Raw genomic sequence first — 15171 nt, 5'->3', positions numbered from 1 at the left:
TGTGGATACGAACATAAAATAGCTTGATGTAGCTCAAAGGAATATTTTAGCTTTATGCAATACACCAGTTTACCTAGTAATCCTTTTTTGTTACCAGTGGTTAATTAGAAAATAGTAAGAAAAGAACTAATATGATTTAAACATTTTACCTTTGTGCTTCCCCATATATCTGCGCGTTTCCAATTAAATTATTTGAAATTTGGATTAGATCATTCTAATGTGAAAATTTTATATTGCACAATGAAATATGTGGAAGGTATATACACTTCTGGTTTTCCCCAGGCCACTATAAAACCTGAAAGGAAACCTATGCAACAGATTTTATTTACAAAGTAAATTGCTGAGAGTACTTTCTAGTGGTTTCTTTCAAGGTACTGACTGCATCTATTTTATATTATTGTCAATCTGGAAGGCACTAAAAATCTAAGGGAAACAAATTTCATATGTGCCAAGTATATGAAGAACTGCCTCAATATATTTTTTAATAATAGAAATAATAAAGATGACACTGTGGTTTTATACATGTGACAAACAACCATAAATTCTGATCTGAAGCTAGACTGCCCTTGGGCATGCTATGGTATGGCTAATAGGTTGTGTTGTGACTGTTGTGTCCCATAAAGCATGTCACAGAGAGTATTCATCTCACACATAAGGAGTTCCACCTGCCTGGTAACAGGGCCATAAAATGTAAGAGCAGAGGATAGCTCACAGCCAAGAAGCAGTCAGAAACTAAAGAGATTTAGCAAAGAGGAAATGCAGTGTTCTAGCAAAAGGTCAGAACTAAAAGGCTAATAAATAGCTTATTTAATGAAAAATTTCAATTTTTTTATTAAGTTATTGATATGAATGAATGAAACTTCTGGCTGAAAATATAAATAACAGGCTGGAAGTCAAGGGTGTATTTGCTTCTTTGAGCATCTGCTTCCATCATTTGACTTGACTTCATGCTTCTGGTCTGTGTCAGTCTTGCTCTAATTATAATACTGGGTTATTTTATTTTATTTTAAAGATTTTTTAATTAATTTATTTGACAGAGAGAGACAGCCAGCGAGAAAGGGAACACAAGCAGGGGAAGTGGGAGCGGAAGCAGCAGGCTCCCAGGGGAGCAGGGAGCCCGACGCGGGGCTGGATCCCAGGACACTGGGATCACGCCCTGAGCCAAAGGCAAACGCTTAACGACTGAGCCACCCAGGCGCCCCTGGGTCTTATTTTAGGGAGGTCTATGATAAAATGGATTGTTATGTAACAGTGAGGCCCTGTGAAGGTCATAATCTATACTGTCTAGAAATAATATCTAGAAGGTAGTAATCTGATTTGGTCTTACAATGCTCTACAACCTAGTGGTAAGAACAAAAGAAATGGTAGCACTTGTGTGTACATGTGCACATAGAAACGACACATGTGGTGTGTGTGTATGTGTGTGTGTCTGTGTGTCTGTGTTGGGAGGTGTAATGAGGGTGAGGGAATTGCATTCCAGAAAAACATTTGGCGATGCTGTAATGAACTGGCTTACTAGGATATGTTCTAATTACCATTCTTTTTCCTAGCAGTATATATAAAAGCTTTTAATGGATATGTTTGCTTTTGCTGTCCAAGATCCATTCATCCAAATTCTGGTAGCTATAACCTTAATTTCTCTTTGAATAACCACCCACTTCTTTATTCTCAGCCTATATGCTTTGGATGAATCATGTTATCTAGACCTAAAACAAAGTACTGTATCCCTTAGAAATACGATTGTTTACAGGCTGGGCAGGTAATCCAATCAAAAAGGAGTAATGAGGTATCTACTAGGATTTCCAGGAAAGAGAATCTTGTGCTTTCCTGCTGGTCTTAAATCTGAGAGGGTCTGGAGTTTTCGACCTATTTTTCTACCATGATGGGAAAGCCTTTTTGAGACAGGAACCAACCCATAGAGGTCATGAGCCCACTGTAAGCCTCATCTGAAGCTTACCCATCCCTGGAGTTTCAGCTAACTGTAAATGAGTTAAAACTCTTTTTTTGCTTAAGTCTTTTAGTATGAGTTGCTTATAATTAAGAGGCTTGATAAAAAAATCAAGGGGAAACTTGCTTATTTGTTATAAAAGAATTGACTTTTCTTATTTTTTACTTAAAAAACCCCCAAAATATATAGTTGTTTGAAAATCTTTTGGGGAAGTAAAGTAAGCAGAGCCTCAAAAACTCTGTACTGATGGAAATTCAAGGTGAGATTTTGACCTATTGGAGAGTTGTTCATTGTTGAAGCATCAAGAAGGAACCTTGTAATCAAGAACATTAAGCTTCTGAGGCCATTTCTAGGCCTGACTCCTGAGAGTATTATCAGAGAGTATTAGTGAAGAGGCATCCACATCCACATGGATTTGTATGCAAGTAGGACACTTGAATCCCCTCTATTAATCATATCTATTATGTTATCTCTTCATTGACTCTCTAGGACAATGGCTGGCACATAGTTAGCACTCAATTAACTTTTGTTTGAATAAATATGTGCATATATGACAAAAGATACTTTCAAATATACATTGTCAAAAGTATATAATGGCTTCTTCTTAAAACATGTGATGAGCTATTAGAAAGTATGCCAGTTCTTCAATGACATGCTCCAATTATGTGACTAACTGCTTGGAAAAACCATTATAGCTTTGAAAATGAAAATTGTTGTAGAAATCATTATTCATGCCTTTACTCCACAAATATTTACTGATTTCCTACTAAGTGCCAGGCACCTTGTCAGAAAGATAAAATATCCTTACCTTCATGGAACTTACATTCTAGTGGGGAAAATATATTAAACATGTAAACAATGAATAATTTCAGATAGCGAGATGAGCTGTGAAAAAATAAGGCAGGAAAGGTAGTAGAGAGTGATGGAACAAGAGTGTGGAGCTATTTTAGGGAGAATAGCCAAGAAATGATATTTCAAATGCTCAAATGACATTTTAGTAGAAATATGAATAATGTAAAAGATCATGCAACAGACAAAAAGAAAAATGGGAAAACTGTGCCAGTCCCTAAAGTCAGTGATTTTAATTGCCCTTAAGATAGATGGGTCTTTATAAAATCAAGAAACAACAAGATGGCAAAAGGATAGATGTATAGATCAATGAAATAAAATTGAGACTCCAGAAATAAACCCTAACATTTATGGTCAATAGATTTTCAACAAAAGGTCCAAGATAATTCAATGAGGAAAGAACAACCTGAAAAGATTGTTGGTACAGGGACAATTGGACATCCACATGCAAAATAATGATTTTTACCCCTACTTCACCCCCCCCACACAAATGAACTCAAACTCAAATCAGAGACTGAAATGTAAGAGCTAAAACTACAAAACTCTAAGAAGAAATACAAAAGTAAGTCTGTATGATCTTCAGTTAGGTGATGCTTTCTTAGCTATGAAACCAAATGTGATAAAAGAGATGATTGACTTTATAAAAATTAAAAACTTTGGTGCTTCAAAGGAGACTACCAAGAAAGAGAAAAGATAACCCAAGGAATGGGAAAAAATATTTGCAAATCATATATATGGTTAGGGTCTTATCTCCAGAATAAAACAACCCTTAAAATTCAGCCATTGAAAACACAAATAACCTAATTAAAAAATGGGCAGGGGCACCTGGGTGGCTCAGTCAGTTGAGCAACCAACTCTTGCTTTTAGCTCAGGTCATGATTTTGGGGTTGTGAGATTGAGCCCTGCATTGGGCTCTATGTTCAGTGTGGAGTCTGCTAAAGATTCTCTCCCCCTCTCCCTCTTCCTCCTGCTCTCCTTCTCTCTCTCTCTCTCAAATAAACAAATAAGTACTTTTAAAAAATATAAATGGGCAAAGAAGTTTAATAGACATTTATCCAGAGAAGGCATACGAATGGTTAATAAATGCATGAAGACGCACTCAACATCATGAGTCATTAAAGAAATGGGTATTAAAATAATTATGACATACTACTTCATAGGATGGCTATAATAAAAAGACAATAAATAATGGTAAGAATGTGAAGAAATTAGAATACTTCTTCATTGCTGGTGGGAATGTAATATGTGGCAGCCACCTTAGGCAAGAGTTTAGAAGCTTCTCAAAATTACAAACATGATTACCATTTAACCAAGCAATTTCCTTCCTAAGTAACTACCCCCGCAAAGAAAAACTACCCCCACACAGACTTGTACATTAATGTTCATAGCAATATTATTCATAATGGCCCCAAAGTGGAAATAAAAGGTACATAAACTGATGGATAAACAGTTTGTGGTATATCCATATAATGGAATGTTACTTGGCAATACAAAGGAATGAATTAGTAATACATTCTACACTTAGCACAATATGCTAATTGAAATTAGTCAGTCACAAAAAAAACTCACATATTGTATGATCTCATTTATATTAAATACCCAGGATAGGCAAATGTATAGAGACACAAAGTAGATAAGTGATTGTCTAGGGCTGGGGGAAATGAAGGGAAGGGAGTATGGAAAGTGACTGTTAATGGGTACAAAGTTTCTTTCTGGAATAATGAAAATGTTTAAAAATTACATTATGGTGATGGTTGCACAATTGTATAAATATATAAAACCCACTGAATTGTACACTTTAAACAGGTGAACTTTAAGGTCCGTAAATTGTATCAATACTGTTAACAACAACAACAATAACAACAACAAGTTCAGCATGACTAGAGAAAAAATAGGTGAAGGAAAAAGTAGAAAGAGAGGAGGCAGAGGCCAGATATGTAGGGGCTGTATGCCATAATAAGGATGTATATGATTTCAGAAATTTCAAAGCCACTAGGGCTTTTTAAGCAGAAGAGTGATATGATCTGATTTATATAATGACATGATATAGCAATATGTAATAATTATATTATTATATATAATAATCATTATATATGATATATTACATGTGATATATAATAACATATAATAGATTATTATATGAAATAATTATATATCAATATATAATTATATATCTAATTATATAATCAAATATATAAATGTTAATATTAAAGAACAATTAAATTTTTCATTCTTCTTCTATTTTCATACCTTCTTTTGTTGTGAATTAGAGATGCAAGTGCAACTCAAAGTACTCATTAAATCTTTTGAAGAGACTTACTAAATAAAGACTGACGAATAAAATCCTCTGATGTACCATTTTGTAGATCTTTCAGAAAAATTAGCCAACTCTAATTCCAGCTCAGCTTCTAAATGGTTGTGTGACAGTTAACTTCTCTGAATCTTACTTTTCTAGTCAATAAACAGAAACTGCTCTATCTGTGTCATATCGTTATTAATTGGATCAAGTCAGTTAATATATGAAAGGGTTTTGAAATGTTTGAAGCATTGTGTTGATGTTTTTCCCTCCTATTTCTGCTTTGGTATCTGTATGTTCCACATATATAAATATACTTTGTCATGGACTATCCATTTACAAAAGAGAAAAACCAAGTTAATGTTAGTTTCTTTTGAAAATATTCAGCAAGTTATGAACAAGTTATGAATCAAATGAATGATAATAACAGTATATTATTCACCTGGTAAATTTTATCTCAGCATTCCAAACCATTTCAGCCCGAAACCAAGGCAGGAAAAAAACTGGGAAGCCTAGAGGAATTTACTTAAGTCCCTTCCTTAACACAGCCATCGAATGTTTCCGTTTTTACCTCTCAGGTTGAAAGGCATCTGATGTTGGAACTGTGAACCCAAACACCTGCCAGCCATGACAAATACCTTCACTGAAAGAATCATGATGTTTTAAGTTTAATAAGTATGTAAACTTTAGAGTTTAGTACTCCTCTCATTAGTCAAACTATACAATTTATGTATTTTGAGAAATAATGTAAAAAAGGCCTTTACATTTAGAGTGCTCAGAATAACTGCATGCTGGTACTAACCCTACTATTCAAAGTAGGTGAAACAGAGGGCATTGATCTCAGTGGATTTTTAAATGTGCTCATTCTGAGGGGAAAAAAAATCATGTAGCTTCTAATAGGAATAATGAAATCCAAGAACTTCATTGAGGTTATGATATTTGTGGGTGGAGGGAATATGAACAATTTTTAACCATCTAGGTGCCTCTAATAAAACATAATTTAAAAACGTTATTAACTTTAAGGAATCTCTGGAGAGTTAAAAACCTCATATTATTACCTGATTACAGGCACCTGTCTGATTTACTTACCTTAAATCCAACACTTGACCTAGATCAAGGTAGGACAGGAAGAAAATTATCTTAAAAAAATGTATGATTCTGAGAATGATTAACACCTAATCGAAGCCTCAAGAAGGGTGTTAAGAAGTACAGGCAATGTCTAGAGTAGTTGGGATCCAATAATAAATGGCTCTTCACAGTGTAAAAGAAAAAACTGGAGAAAGAAGGTAACGTATGAGATGTTCAGAAAATAAGGTAGGGTGATATCTGAAGCTGTAAGTAGGCAATAATAAAATGAAATCTTTATAAACCATATTAAGGACTTAGTGAAGTCAGTGGGAGCTTTGCCTACTTATCTGAAGAATGAAATAAGAAAAATTAATTTTATGGGAGTATTAAGATCTTAATGTCTTACTTTCTAAGCATAATGTAATTCAATAGATAAGATTCTATTCAGTTTTCTGGTTCTAAGGAAGAAAAACAGATTCTATAATGGAAAAGTAAATCCTAATTTTAGATAGGTCAGGAGAGCAGCAATTTTTTTGTTACATGGTACTTATCAGCAGTTTTTGGAGCATTTCAGAAATGCTTCCCTTCTAACTGTTCTTTATCATTTTCTTCAAGCAAAGCTTTATCTTTGTCCTATTCAACAACCAGAAGATAGAACTTTTCAAAAAGGTTCCCACAAATAGTTTATCTTTCACACTCTCAGTTTCACCAGAGGCCTTGGTAAATACACCTATTCCAGGGAAGCTCTGTAACATTCACAAGCCATGCTATAGCCTTAAATTAGAGTGGAGAGTGAATAGGAGAAGAGGTAGGATAAACCAGAAAAACTTCCAATTCATCAGTTTTTCCTTATGTGAAATGGGCATTTTACCAACTATCGGTTTTTATATGTTGCAGTGTTTAACCACTGAAAATAATGATAAAACCCCTACAAAGAGTGCTCCACGCCATTCAACATGGTGACAGCATTAATTTGTCCCCGACAACATTAGTGGGGGAAGGTAAACTGTGGATTCACTGGACTTGCCTGAACATTTCCTGAAAATTCATCAGTGATAAAAACTCTTCTCACCTGCTCCGGATATCCATCCATACTCCTTTGCCCTTTAGTTTGAATTAAGCACCGTCCAGGCTGAGGTCCCCGGGTGGCCTGTGAAGAGGGGATCTGAATAGGCAATGGTGACTGAAATTGCTGGATGGTCACTTTGTTTATATTTCCCTCATATGGCTGCTGCTCCCGGCTACGATGCTGAAGGCTTTGAGACCCCATCAAAGTCTGGATGTGGCTGCCTGCCTGTGGAGAAGATAATTTGTCAGACGAAGATTCGTGGTGTTGAAAGGATGTGATTAAAGTAGAACACACGCACAGAATACCTCTCTGGTAAAGTGGCATCACTCGGGCTCTCAGTCACTGCTGGAAAGGATAATGAAAAAACAGTAAGGGTCTGCCTACTGTGGTTTGTGAAAATGTTAATACTGGAGCCAGGTTGCATTAAATGCATTCGTAGTCATCTGGTGTCTTGCCAAAGATTATTTCATCCCCCATTTTAAGGGAGCAAAATTCTCTCTGAAAAATCTCAAGAACAAAAAGTAGTCACAGCTTAAAAATAAAGTGGAGTTCCATCTGGCATTTTATTTTGAATAACAGCAGGGAGAGAGATATGATATAGGAAACATCAAGGGGAGAATGAGAGGGCCTGGTTCCTGATTCTGAAGCAAAAGAATCGAAGGGTGTACTTTCCTTTATGTCACAGGTGCATAGTGAGCTTGTTCAGGTGAGGTTAATCAATATTTACTCATGTTCTGCACTATCAAATCAAGAGTATGGTTTTTGGAATCTTTAAGTCACGTTGGAAATGAACCATGTGATAAATTCCTGTATCTGTAGCTCAGGGAGGCACTAGATGTGGAAAGGTCTTCCAAGTGAGCTCTGTATGTAGAGCACCCCAAGGTTAGCTTTCAGAGACATTCATTAGTATCTCATTTAAAGCAATAATGACCATTTCTCAGTCCTTAAGGTGGCTGTTGGAGGGAGAGGGCATGCTCACTTTGGTCTCCCATCTTCAACTGCTATGGTGCACACCATTGTTCCTTGCTCACTCTGATTTTCTCACCTTTGTTTTAGCATCGGTTTCTTGAGTCAGTCTACTTGATATCTTTTCCACCAAGCAAGCAGTTCTGCTTGTGGGCTGGTAACCGAGAATATGCCTTTTATAATTATGTATGGCTTAAGACGGAGGTCTCACATGGGAAGCGAATGCTTATCACTAATACTTTTAAACATATGTTTTACTGCTGTGCTTGGTACACCTATTACTAGGGAGGCATCTGAGGGGTTACTTTCTGAATTCATTTTCTTTCTTGTTGATCTTTTAAGGGTAGATAATTTGGAATTCAAAACTGAATTTCACCTTAGAATTCATTAGTTAGGAAAGCCTGTGGATTCTGCTATTTGTAACAAATTTGTAATTCATTAGCTAGGAAAGTCTGACTAATCAAGATTTTTGATTAAAATTCAGATTGGAGGAATAAAGGAAAAATTATTAAACATGCATTCAAGAAACAGATTAATTTGAATTTTTAAAAGCTCTTTAAAAAGAGCAACATTAAGAGACATAAGGAAATGACAGTGATCATGGAAAATCATTTGGAGAAGATGGAAAGCATATTGATTCCAAACAAGAGGTGACTTCAGTGAAGAAAATATTCAAAATTATTATTCGGCAATACGTGTGGCAAAGCAAACAACCATTTGATTATATTTTTAGATGCCCAACTGGTTGTCTTGTTATTATGTACAATGTTTACATACAGAAACAGTAAAGATATTTCAGTCATGAGAAATTGGAGGAAAAGAGGCAAAAAAAAGAGTCAGGCTATACCAGCACAATGTGAAATAATCATCAGTCCAACACTATCCGGTGCAACTAACCCACAGTGGCAAAGCTATAACATCATGAACACAACTAAGATAACTTCATAAAGGGCAAATGTATATTTCTTTATTGTATCTATGCCCTTCTCAGAAATCTAAATGAAAGGAGATATTGCAACTTTGATAGCTGCTCTAGATGACTGAACACCCTCCTGGTCAAGTTTTTCCCCTTAGTTTGATTCTCTCCTACCTCCATGGAATTTCATGTTCTCTCGTTTGGTAGGAGAGGAAAACCATGATAAACCGTATGACATTTTGAGCTGCTATACTCTGAATGAACTCACTGGCATGCTAAGTTATGTAGGTGGAGACAATGACTTCTTGGAGTTTGAAATGCTGACAATGTAGGCTGACTAACGGTGACTAGCCTGGCTATGGAACAATAAGTTGATTTTACATTTAAACCTGCTTGTCACCTTCATTGGCATAATACTCATGGGGCTTCGGTCAGTGTTAGAGCCAGTGGACAAGAGGAAGACCAGCAATTTATTTGAAAGTGATAATGTAGACAAGCAAAGAATTGTTAACACCCAGAAAAACTTAGCAGGATCCAGAGCATGGATGCATAATCTACATGAGAAAATTAATAAGGGCCACTTAACAATCTCTTCATTGATTAGAATATTCTGGTAATGGTCTATCCAAGGGTGAAAAACTGTTTGCATATGTTATATAACTATTATAGCCTGTAGACTTATTTTTCTGGTTTAGTTTTCCCTTCTGATGGGACAGTTGGAGCCCAGAATTGTGCTTTGATTTGGAACTCCTTGAAGGCAATCACCATATCCTACTTACCATCTTTAATGATTGGCACAGTAGCTGGCATTTAATAAATAATGGCTACTATCGAAACACTAGGTGCCAAATAATGTGCTAAAACTTATCTGACACATATTACTTCCTTTAGTCTTTACAACAGCATTACAGGTTAACTATTATGAATTATCATCATCCAATTTTACTAATGAGGAAACTAAGGCCTGCAGAAGTTACGTAGCTTCCCCAAGTAATTTTCATTACTGGTAAACTGACAGGATCAGGATTTGAACCAAGGCTATCTGACTATGAAAGATCATGCTCTTAAACACAAAATTATACTGCAGTCCCCTAGCCCCCAAATAGGCTCTCTCCCCCTAATAGTTGAACTGTGAATTGAAAAGGAACCATGAAAAGGAACAAAAGGATCCGATTGTTGGATATATTAAATTTCTTTAGCAGCTCTTTAATTTGCCAAAGGGCCACTCCTACTTATTGAATTAGGTCTGTTATCTATTTTAGATCCAATGGATGTGACTTAGAGCATTATAGTTAAGCAAATAAGTGTATTTAGTAATCTTCCCACAATTATGAAGTGATAAAGCTCATGTTCTCAGGTAGTTTGGTAAAACATCAAGTGGGCATGGAAGGAACGTGCTGTAAAATGATTCTGTTTGCATCAGTACTGTTACTTCATTCTCTATTGGGACTACGGGCTGCACTGCATGGGGATGGGGAGTGACAGCTGTAGAAAGCCAAGAATTAGCACTAAATTTTGTGTGAAGTTAAGCAAACATAAATGACACAAGACATTTAAAGGGACAATTACGGTGTTGGAGGGATTGTAAAGAGGACTTTTTTTTTGACTGGCACAAAGGCTTACGGAAGGTAATAAGGACGCTCACGACGAAGTACAAAGGGCTAATGAAAATGTAGAAAATGTCAGAGGCTGGATTTGTTCAAGCAGAGGGTTAGCTTTGAGAACACTGACTCATACTGAAGGGGAATGTGAACATAAAGGTTTCTGTAAAGACTGTGCTACACATTTTGAATGATAAAAAGAAATAGAGAAGATCTGACATTTGTTTTGAACTTTCAAGGGGAGGTTGGACAAAATAACACATATTTGAGGGGAATAGTGATGAAATATAGTGTTTTCAAGTTGACCCAAAACCATACTGTCAAAATTTACAGAGAAAAACTCCAATATCCATTGGACCCAAGAAAACATCAATGTCAACACCACAGAAAACAAATATTGATTTGATACCAAAGGGCATTGTTCATGCAAAATTTAGCCCACAGCTAATCAGGCTTATTATGTCGAATTTTAAAGTGTTTGGGAAGTTTTGTATGATATAAAAGAAATGACTTTTTTACTACAACAATGCTTTGGTTCACACTATTCTCCTAGAAAAGACTGTTAGACTGAGAAGTATATTACCCAATTTGGTCATCTGTTTTACTAGCCATCTTGGCTCTTGAACCACTTGGGGTTGCTTCCAAAAATCATACACAGCTTCAAAGGATGACAGTTTATGCCACTAAGAATATTCAAGTGGACACAATTCATTCTCTCAAATTAAGTCCAGTAGAGTTCACAAAATGTTTGGGAGCAGTGTCAACAACACAGAATCATCTACAAAGGTTAACTCAGTAACCGATTTCAAGGAACAAGTGACGCTCATTTAAATGAGTCAGTAATTTTGTAAAACAACAACAATAACAACAAAACAGTCCTATTATTTTCCCTTTATACCATGTGTTCTATAGTGACTTTTCTTTAGTAAGCAGGTTAAGTTTTAAAAATCTAGGCAGTTGGATTTCTGCTTCCAGATAGATGGAGTAGACATACTATTCTCTATTCCCTCCAAGAACAACTAAAACCTTGGACATTTTATGTCCATTTCCAGAGGAAAGAAGACAGGAGAAAGTAGATCAACTCAGATATGGAGACCAAGTAACAAAATGGCAGTGAATCTCTTGGGTTTTATTTTTCTGTCATAACAAGACTTGCAGCTGAGCAAGTGGGCAACCCCAGAATGCCAACAGATGCAGAAGAGGAAAGCCCCAACAGTAGCTTTCTCTCTTTAGCCAAAGGACCAGAAAAGGGGCAGCCTAGCAAGACAGACTTTTAGACAATAACAATTCTCCTATAAACAAACATGATGGAAAAAACTGTGGCCCCACCCTGACAATGCCAGCAACAGCCAAGTGTGGAGCCTAGACTTCTACCCTTATAATGATGTAACAAAGCACACCAACACTCCTGCCAGGGTGGTGTCCAAGAAGGCAAGTAAGACACCACTGCATTAATTCCCATCTGCCTATAGCAAGTCTTCCCCACCCCAAAGATGCCAGTGGAGATCACACAAGGAGCCTGGGCTTTCATTCTTACCCTGCAGTAATGAGGCAGCCCTCTACCTTAGCAATAGTATGATCAGAGAGGCCTTGTAGAGAGTCAGGACCGTCTCTATCACCCAATGAGGCCACCCCCACTGTACCAGTGGAGACCATCTGGGGAGATGGAAATTCCATCCTCACCTAGCAATAACTAGAAGATTTACCTGAAGTATCAATGGAGACTGAATGGGAAAATTGGACTTCTCCCTACCTGGCCAGAATGAGGCAATGACTCATTCTCCTCCAGCTGGAGTGGTGTCAGAGGAGGCCAGCTAAAACAGAAGGTTTAAGTACAATCCAGACTTTATAACATTATATGAAAATGTCCAGGTTTCAATCATACCAAGAACCAGGAAAATGTCAAACTGAATGGAAAAAGATAATCAGGAAATACCAACACTGAGAAGACAGAGATGTTAGCATTATCTGACAAAGATTTTAAAGTAGCCATTAAAAAATGCTTCAGTGAACAATTATGCATATGCTTAAAACAAATAAAAAAAAAAGAAACCAAGCAAAAAGAAATAAAAAGTCTCAGCAAAGAAACAGAAGATATTAAGAAGAAACAAATGGCAATTTTCGAATGTAGAGAGCAAAGGAAACAAATGTAAATTAGAAGATAGGGCAATAGAAATGATCTGGTCTGAATAATAAAGAGAAAACACACTGAAAAAAAAATGAAAAGAGTATTAGGGACCTATAAGACCATATAAAACTTCTAGCAATCATACTATTAAAAGGAGAAGAGAAAGAAAATGGGGCTGAAAATTAAATGAAGAAATAATTGCTGAAAAATTCTGAAATTTGTCAGAAGACAAAAACCTACAGATTAAAGAAGCAGAGAAAATAATACCATGCAGATTAAACCTGAAGAAAACCATGCATAGACACATTATAATTAAACTTCTGAAAACTAAAGACAAAGAAAAATGTCTTAAAGGCAGCCTGAGAAAAATGACATCTTACCAGAGAAGAAGAACAATTCAAATGACAGTGGATGTCTCATCAAAAACCATGGAGGAAGGAAAGAAGTGGCACAATACTTCAAGTGTCCAAGGAACAGAACAGTCAACCTAAAATTCTATACCAATGAGAATGTTCTTCAACAATGAAAGGGAAATTGAGACATTCTTAGATGAAGACAAAGAAAATTTGTCACCACCAGACCTATCCTAAAATAATGGCTAAAGAAAGTTCTCTAAACAAAATGGAAATAATAAAAGAAGAAACCTTGGAACTTTAGGAAGGAAGAAAAACATGGCAAACAGATATATGGGCAAATATAACGCACTACTTTCTTTCTCTTCTTGCATTTTCAAAGTTATGTGTGATGATTGAACTAAAACTATGGCACTATCTGAGATGGTTCTGAATGTATGTAGAGGAAATGTTTGAGACTATTATAAACAGAGGAGAGTGAAGTGATGTAAAGAGAGATAAAGTTTTTACATTTCACTTGAACTGTAAAGTGATGAAACTAGCAGACTCTTGTAATTTATGTATATACAATGTAATAGCAGAAGAAACCATTTAAAAAGCTACACAAAGAGATTTACTAGAAACACTATACATAAATAAAAATGAAATTCTAAAAAATAACACACAGGAAGCAGGTAAGAGAGGAGAGAGAGAGAGAGAGAGAGAGAGAGAGAGAGAGAGAGAACAAACAAAACCCCCTGAAAAATTACATTAAAACTTAAACCATAGTGTGTCAGTTCTTAAATTAAATGCAAAGAGACTAAATGCACAAATTAAAAGACAGATCTTGGCAGAGAGGATTAAAGAATATTAGTCAAGTATATACAGACTGTAGAAACTGTATGCAGACATTACTTCAAATATAACAATACAGGCAGATAAAAAGTAAAAGGATTAAAAACATACATCATGCAAATATTAATTAGAGGAAAAGAAGTGGCTGTATTAATACCAGATAAAGTCGAATTTCAGAGCAGAGAAAATATACTAAAGATAGAGAGGGATCTTATGTATGAAAAAAGAGTCAATCTACTGAAAGGACATAGCAATCTTAAATGTATACACAACAAACAGCAGAGCTGCAAATATGTGGAGCAAAATTGATAGAACTTAAAGAGAAATAAGCAAATCTACAATTATAGTTGGAGGTTTCAACACTCTTCTCTCATCAATTGATAGAACTACACTAAAAATCAGCAAGACTATAGAAGAACTCAACCATGCTATCAACTAAGCAGATCTAATTGTCATTTATAGAACATTCTACCTGACAGCGCAAAATACACAGTATCTTCACGTTCCATAGAATATTTACAAAGAATATGCCCTGAACCAGAGAACAAATCTCAATAAATTTAAAAGAATTGAAATAACACAGAATGCATTCTCCAAACACAACAGGATCAAACTAAAAGTCAATGACAGAAAAAACGATCTGAATACTTGGAAACTAAACAATGCAGTTCTAAATAATCCATGGGTCAAAGAGGTCTCAAGAGAAATAAAACAATACATTGAACTGAACGTAAATGAAAATAGAGCACATAAAAATTTGTGGAACACAGCTAAAGCAGGGCTGAGAGGGAAATTTATGACCCTAAATGCATGTGTTAGAAAAGAAGAAGCCTCAAATCAATAATTAAGATCCTACATCAAGAGCCTAGGGAAAGAAAAGCTAAATAAACCCAAAGCAAGAAGAAGGAAGGATATAATAAATAAAAAGAACGGAAATTAATGAAATGGAAAGTGAGTAACAGATAAAATAGATGAGAAAAAAAGAGATGGTGCTTTGAAAAAAATCAATAAAAGTGACATGCTTCTAGTAAGACTGGAAAAAAACAAAAGAATACACAAATTACCAAAAGTAGGAATGAAGAAGGGAATATGATTACAGATCCTGTAAACATCATAAGGCTAATAAGGTAATACTACAAATAA

General features: G+C 35.6%; 1 protein-coding gene across 2 annotated transcripts in view; it reads right to left on the bottom strand.

The window, feature by feature from the left end:
• The window catches only part of LRRC7 (leucine rich repeat containing 7), a 312980-nt gene that overhangs the window by 36691 nt on the left and 261118 nt on the right, over positions 1 to 15171 (bottom strand). For both annotated transcript variants that reach the window (XM_045801366.2, XM_045801367.2), the window contains one exon: positions 7234 to 7455. In XM_045801366.2, coding sequence (XP_045657322.2) covers positions 7234 to 7455 — 222 coding nt within the window. The remainder of the gene's footprint in view (positions 1 to 7233; positions 7456 to 15171) is intronic.

The sequence above is a fragment of the Ursus americanus genome, chromosome 12 (assembly GCF_024610735.1).
Source record: "Ursus americanus isolate L20-20 chromosome 12, mUrsAme1.1.p, whole genome shotgun sequence".
Taxonomy (NCBI): Eukaryota; Metazoa; Chordata; class Mammalia; order Carnivora; family Ursidae; genus Ursus; species Ursus americanus.
Note: the sequence above shows the minus strand (reverse complement) of the source record. Positions and strands in the feature narration are given on the sequence as shown.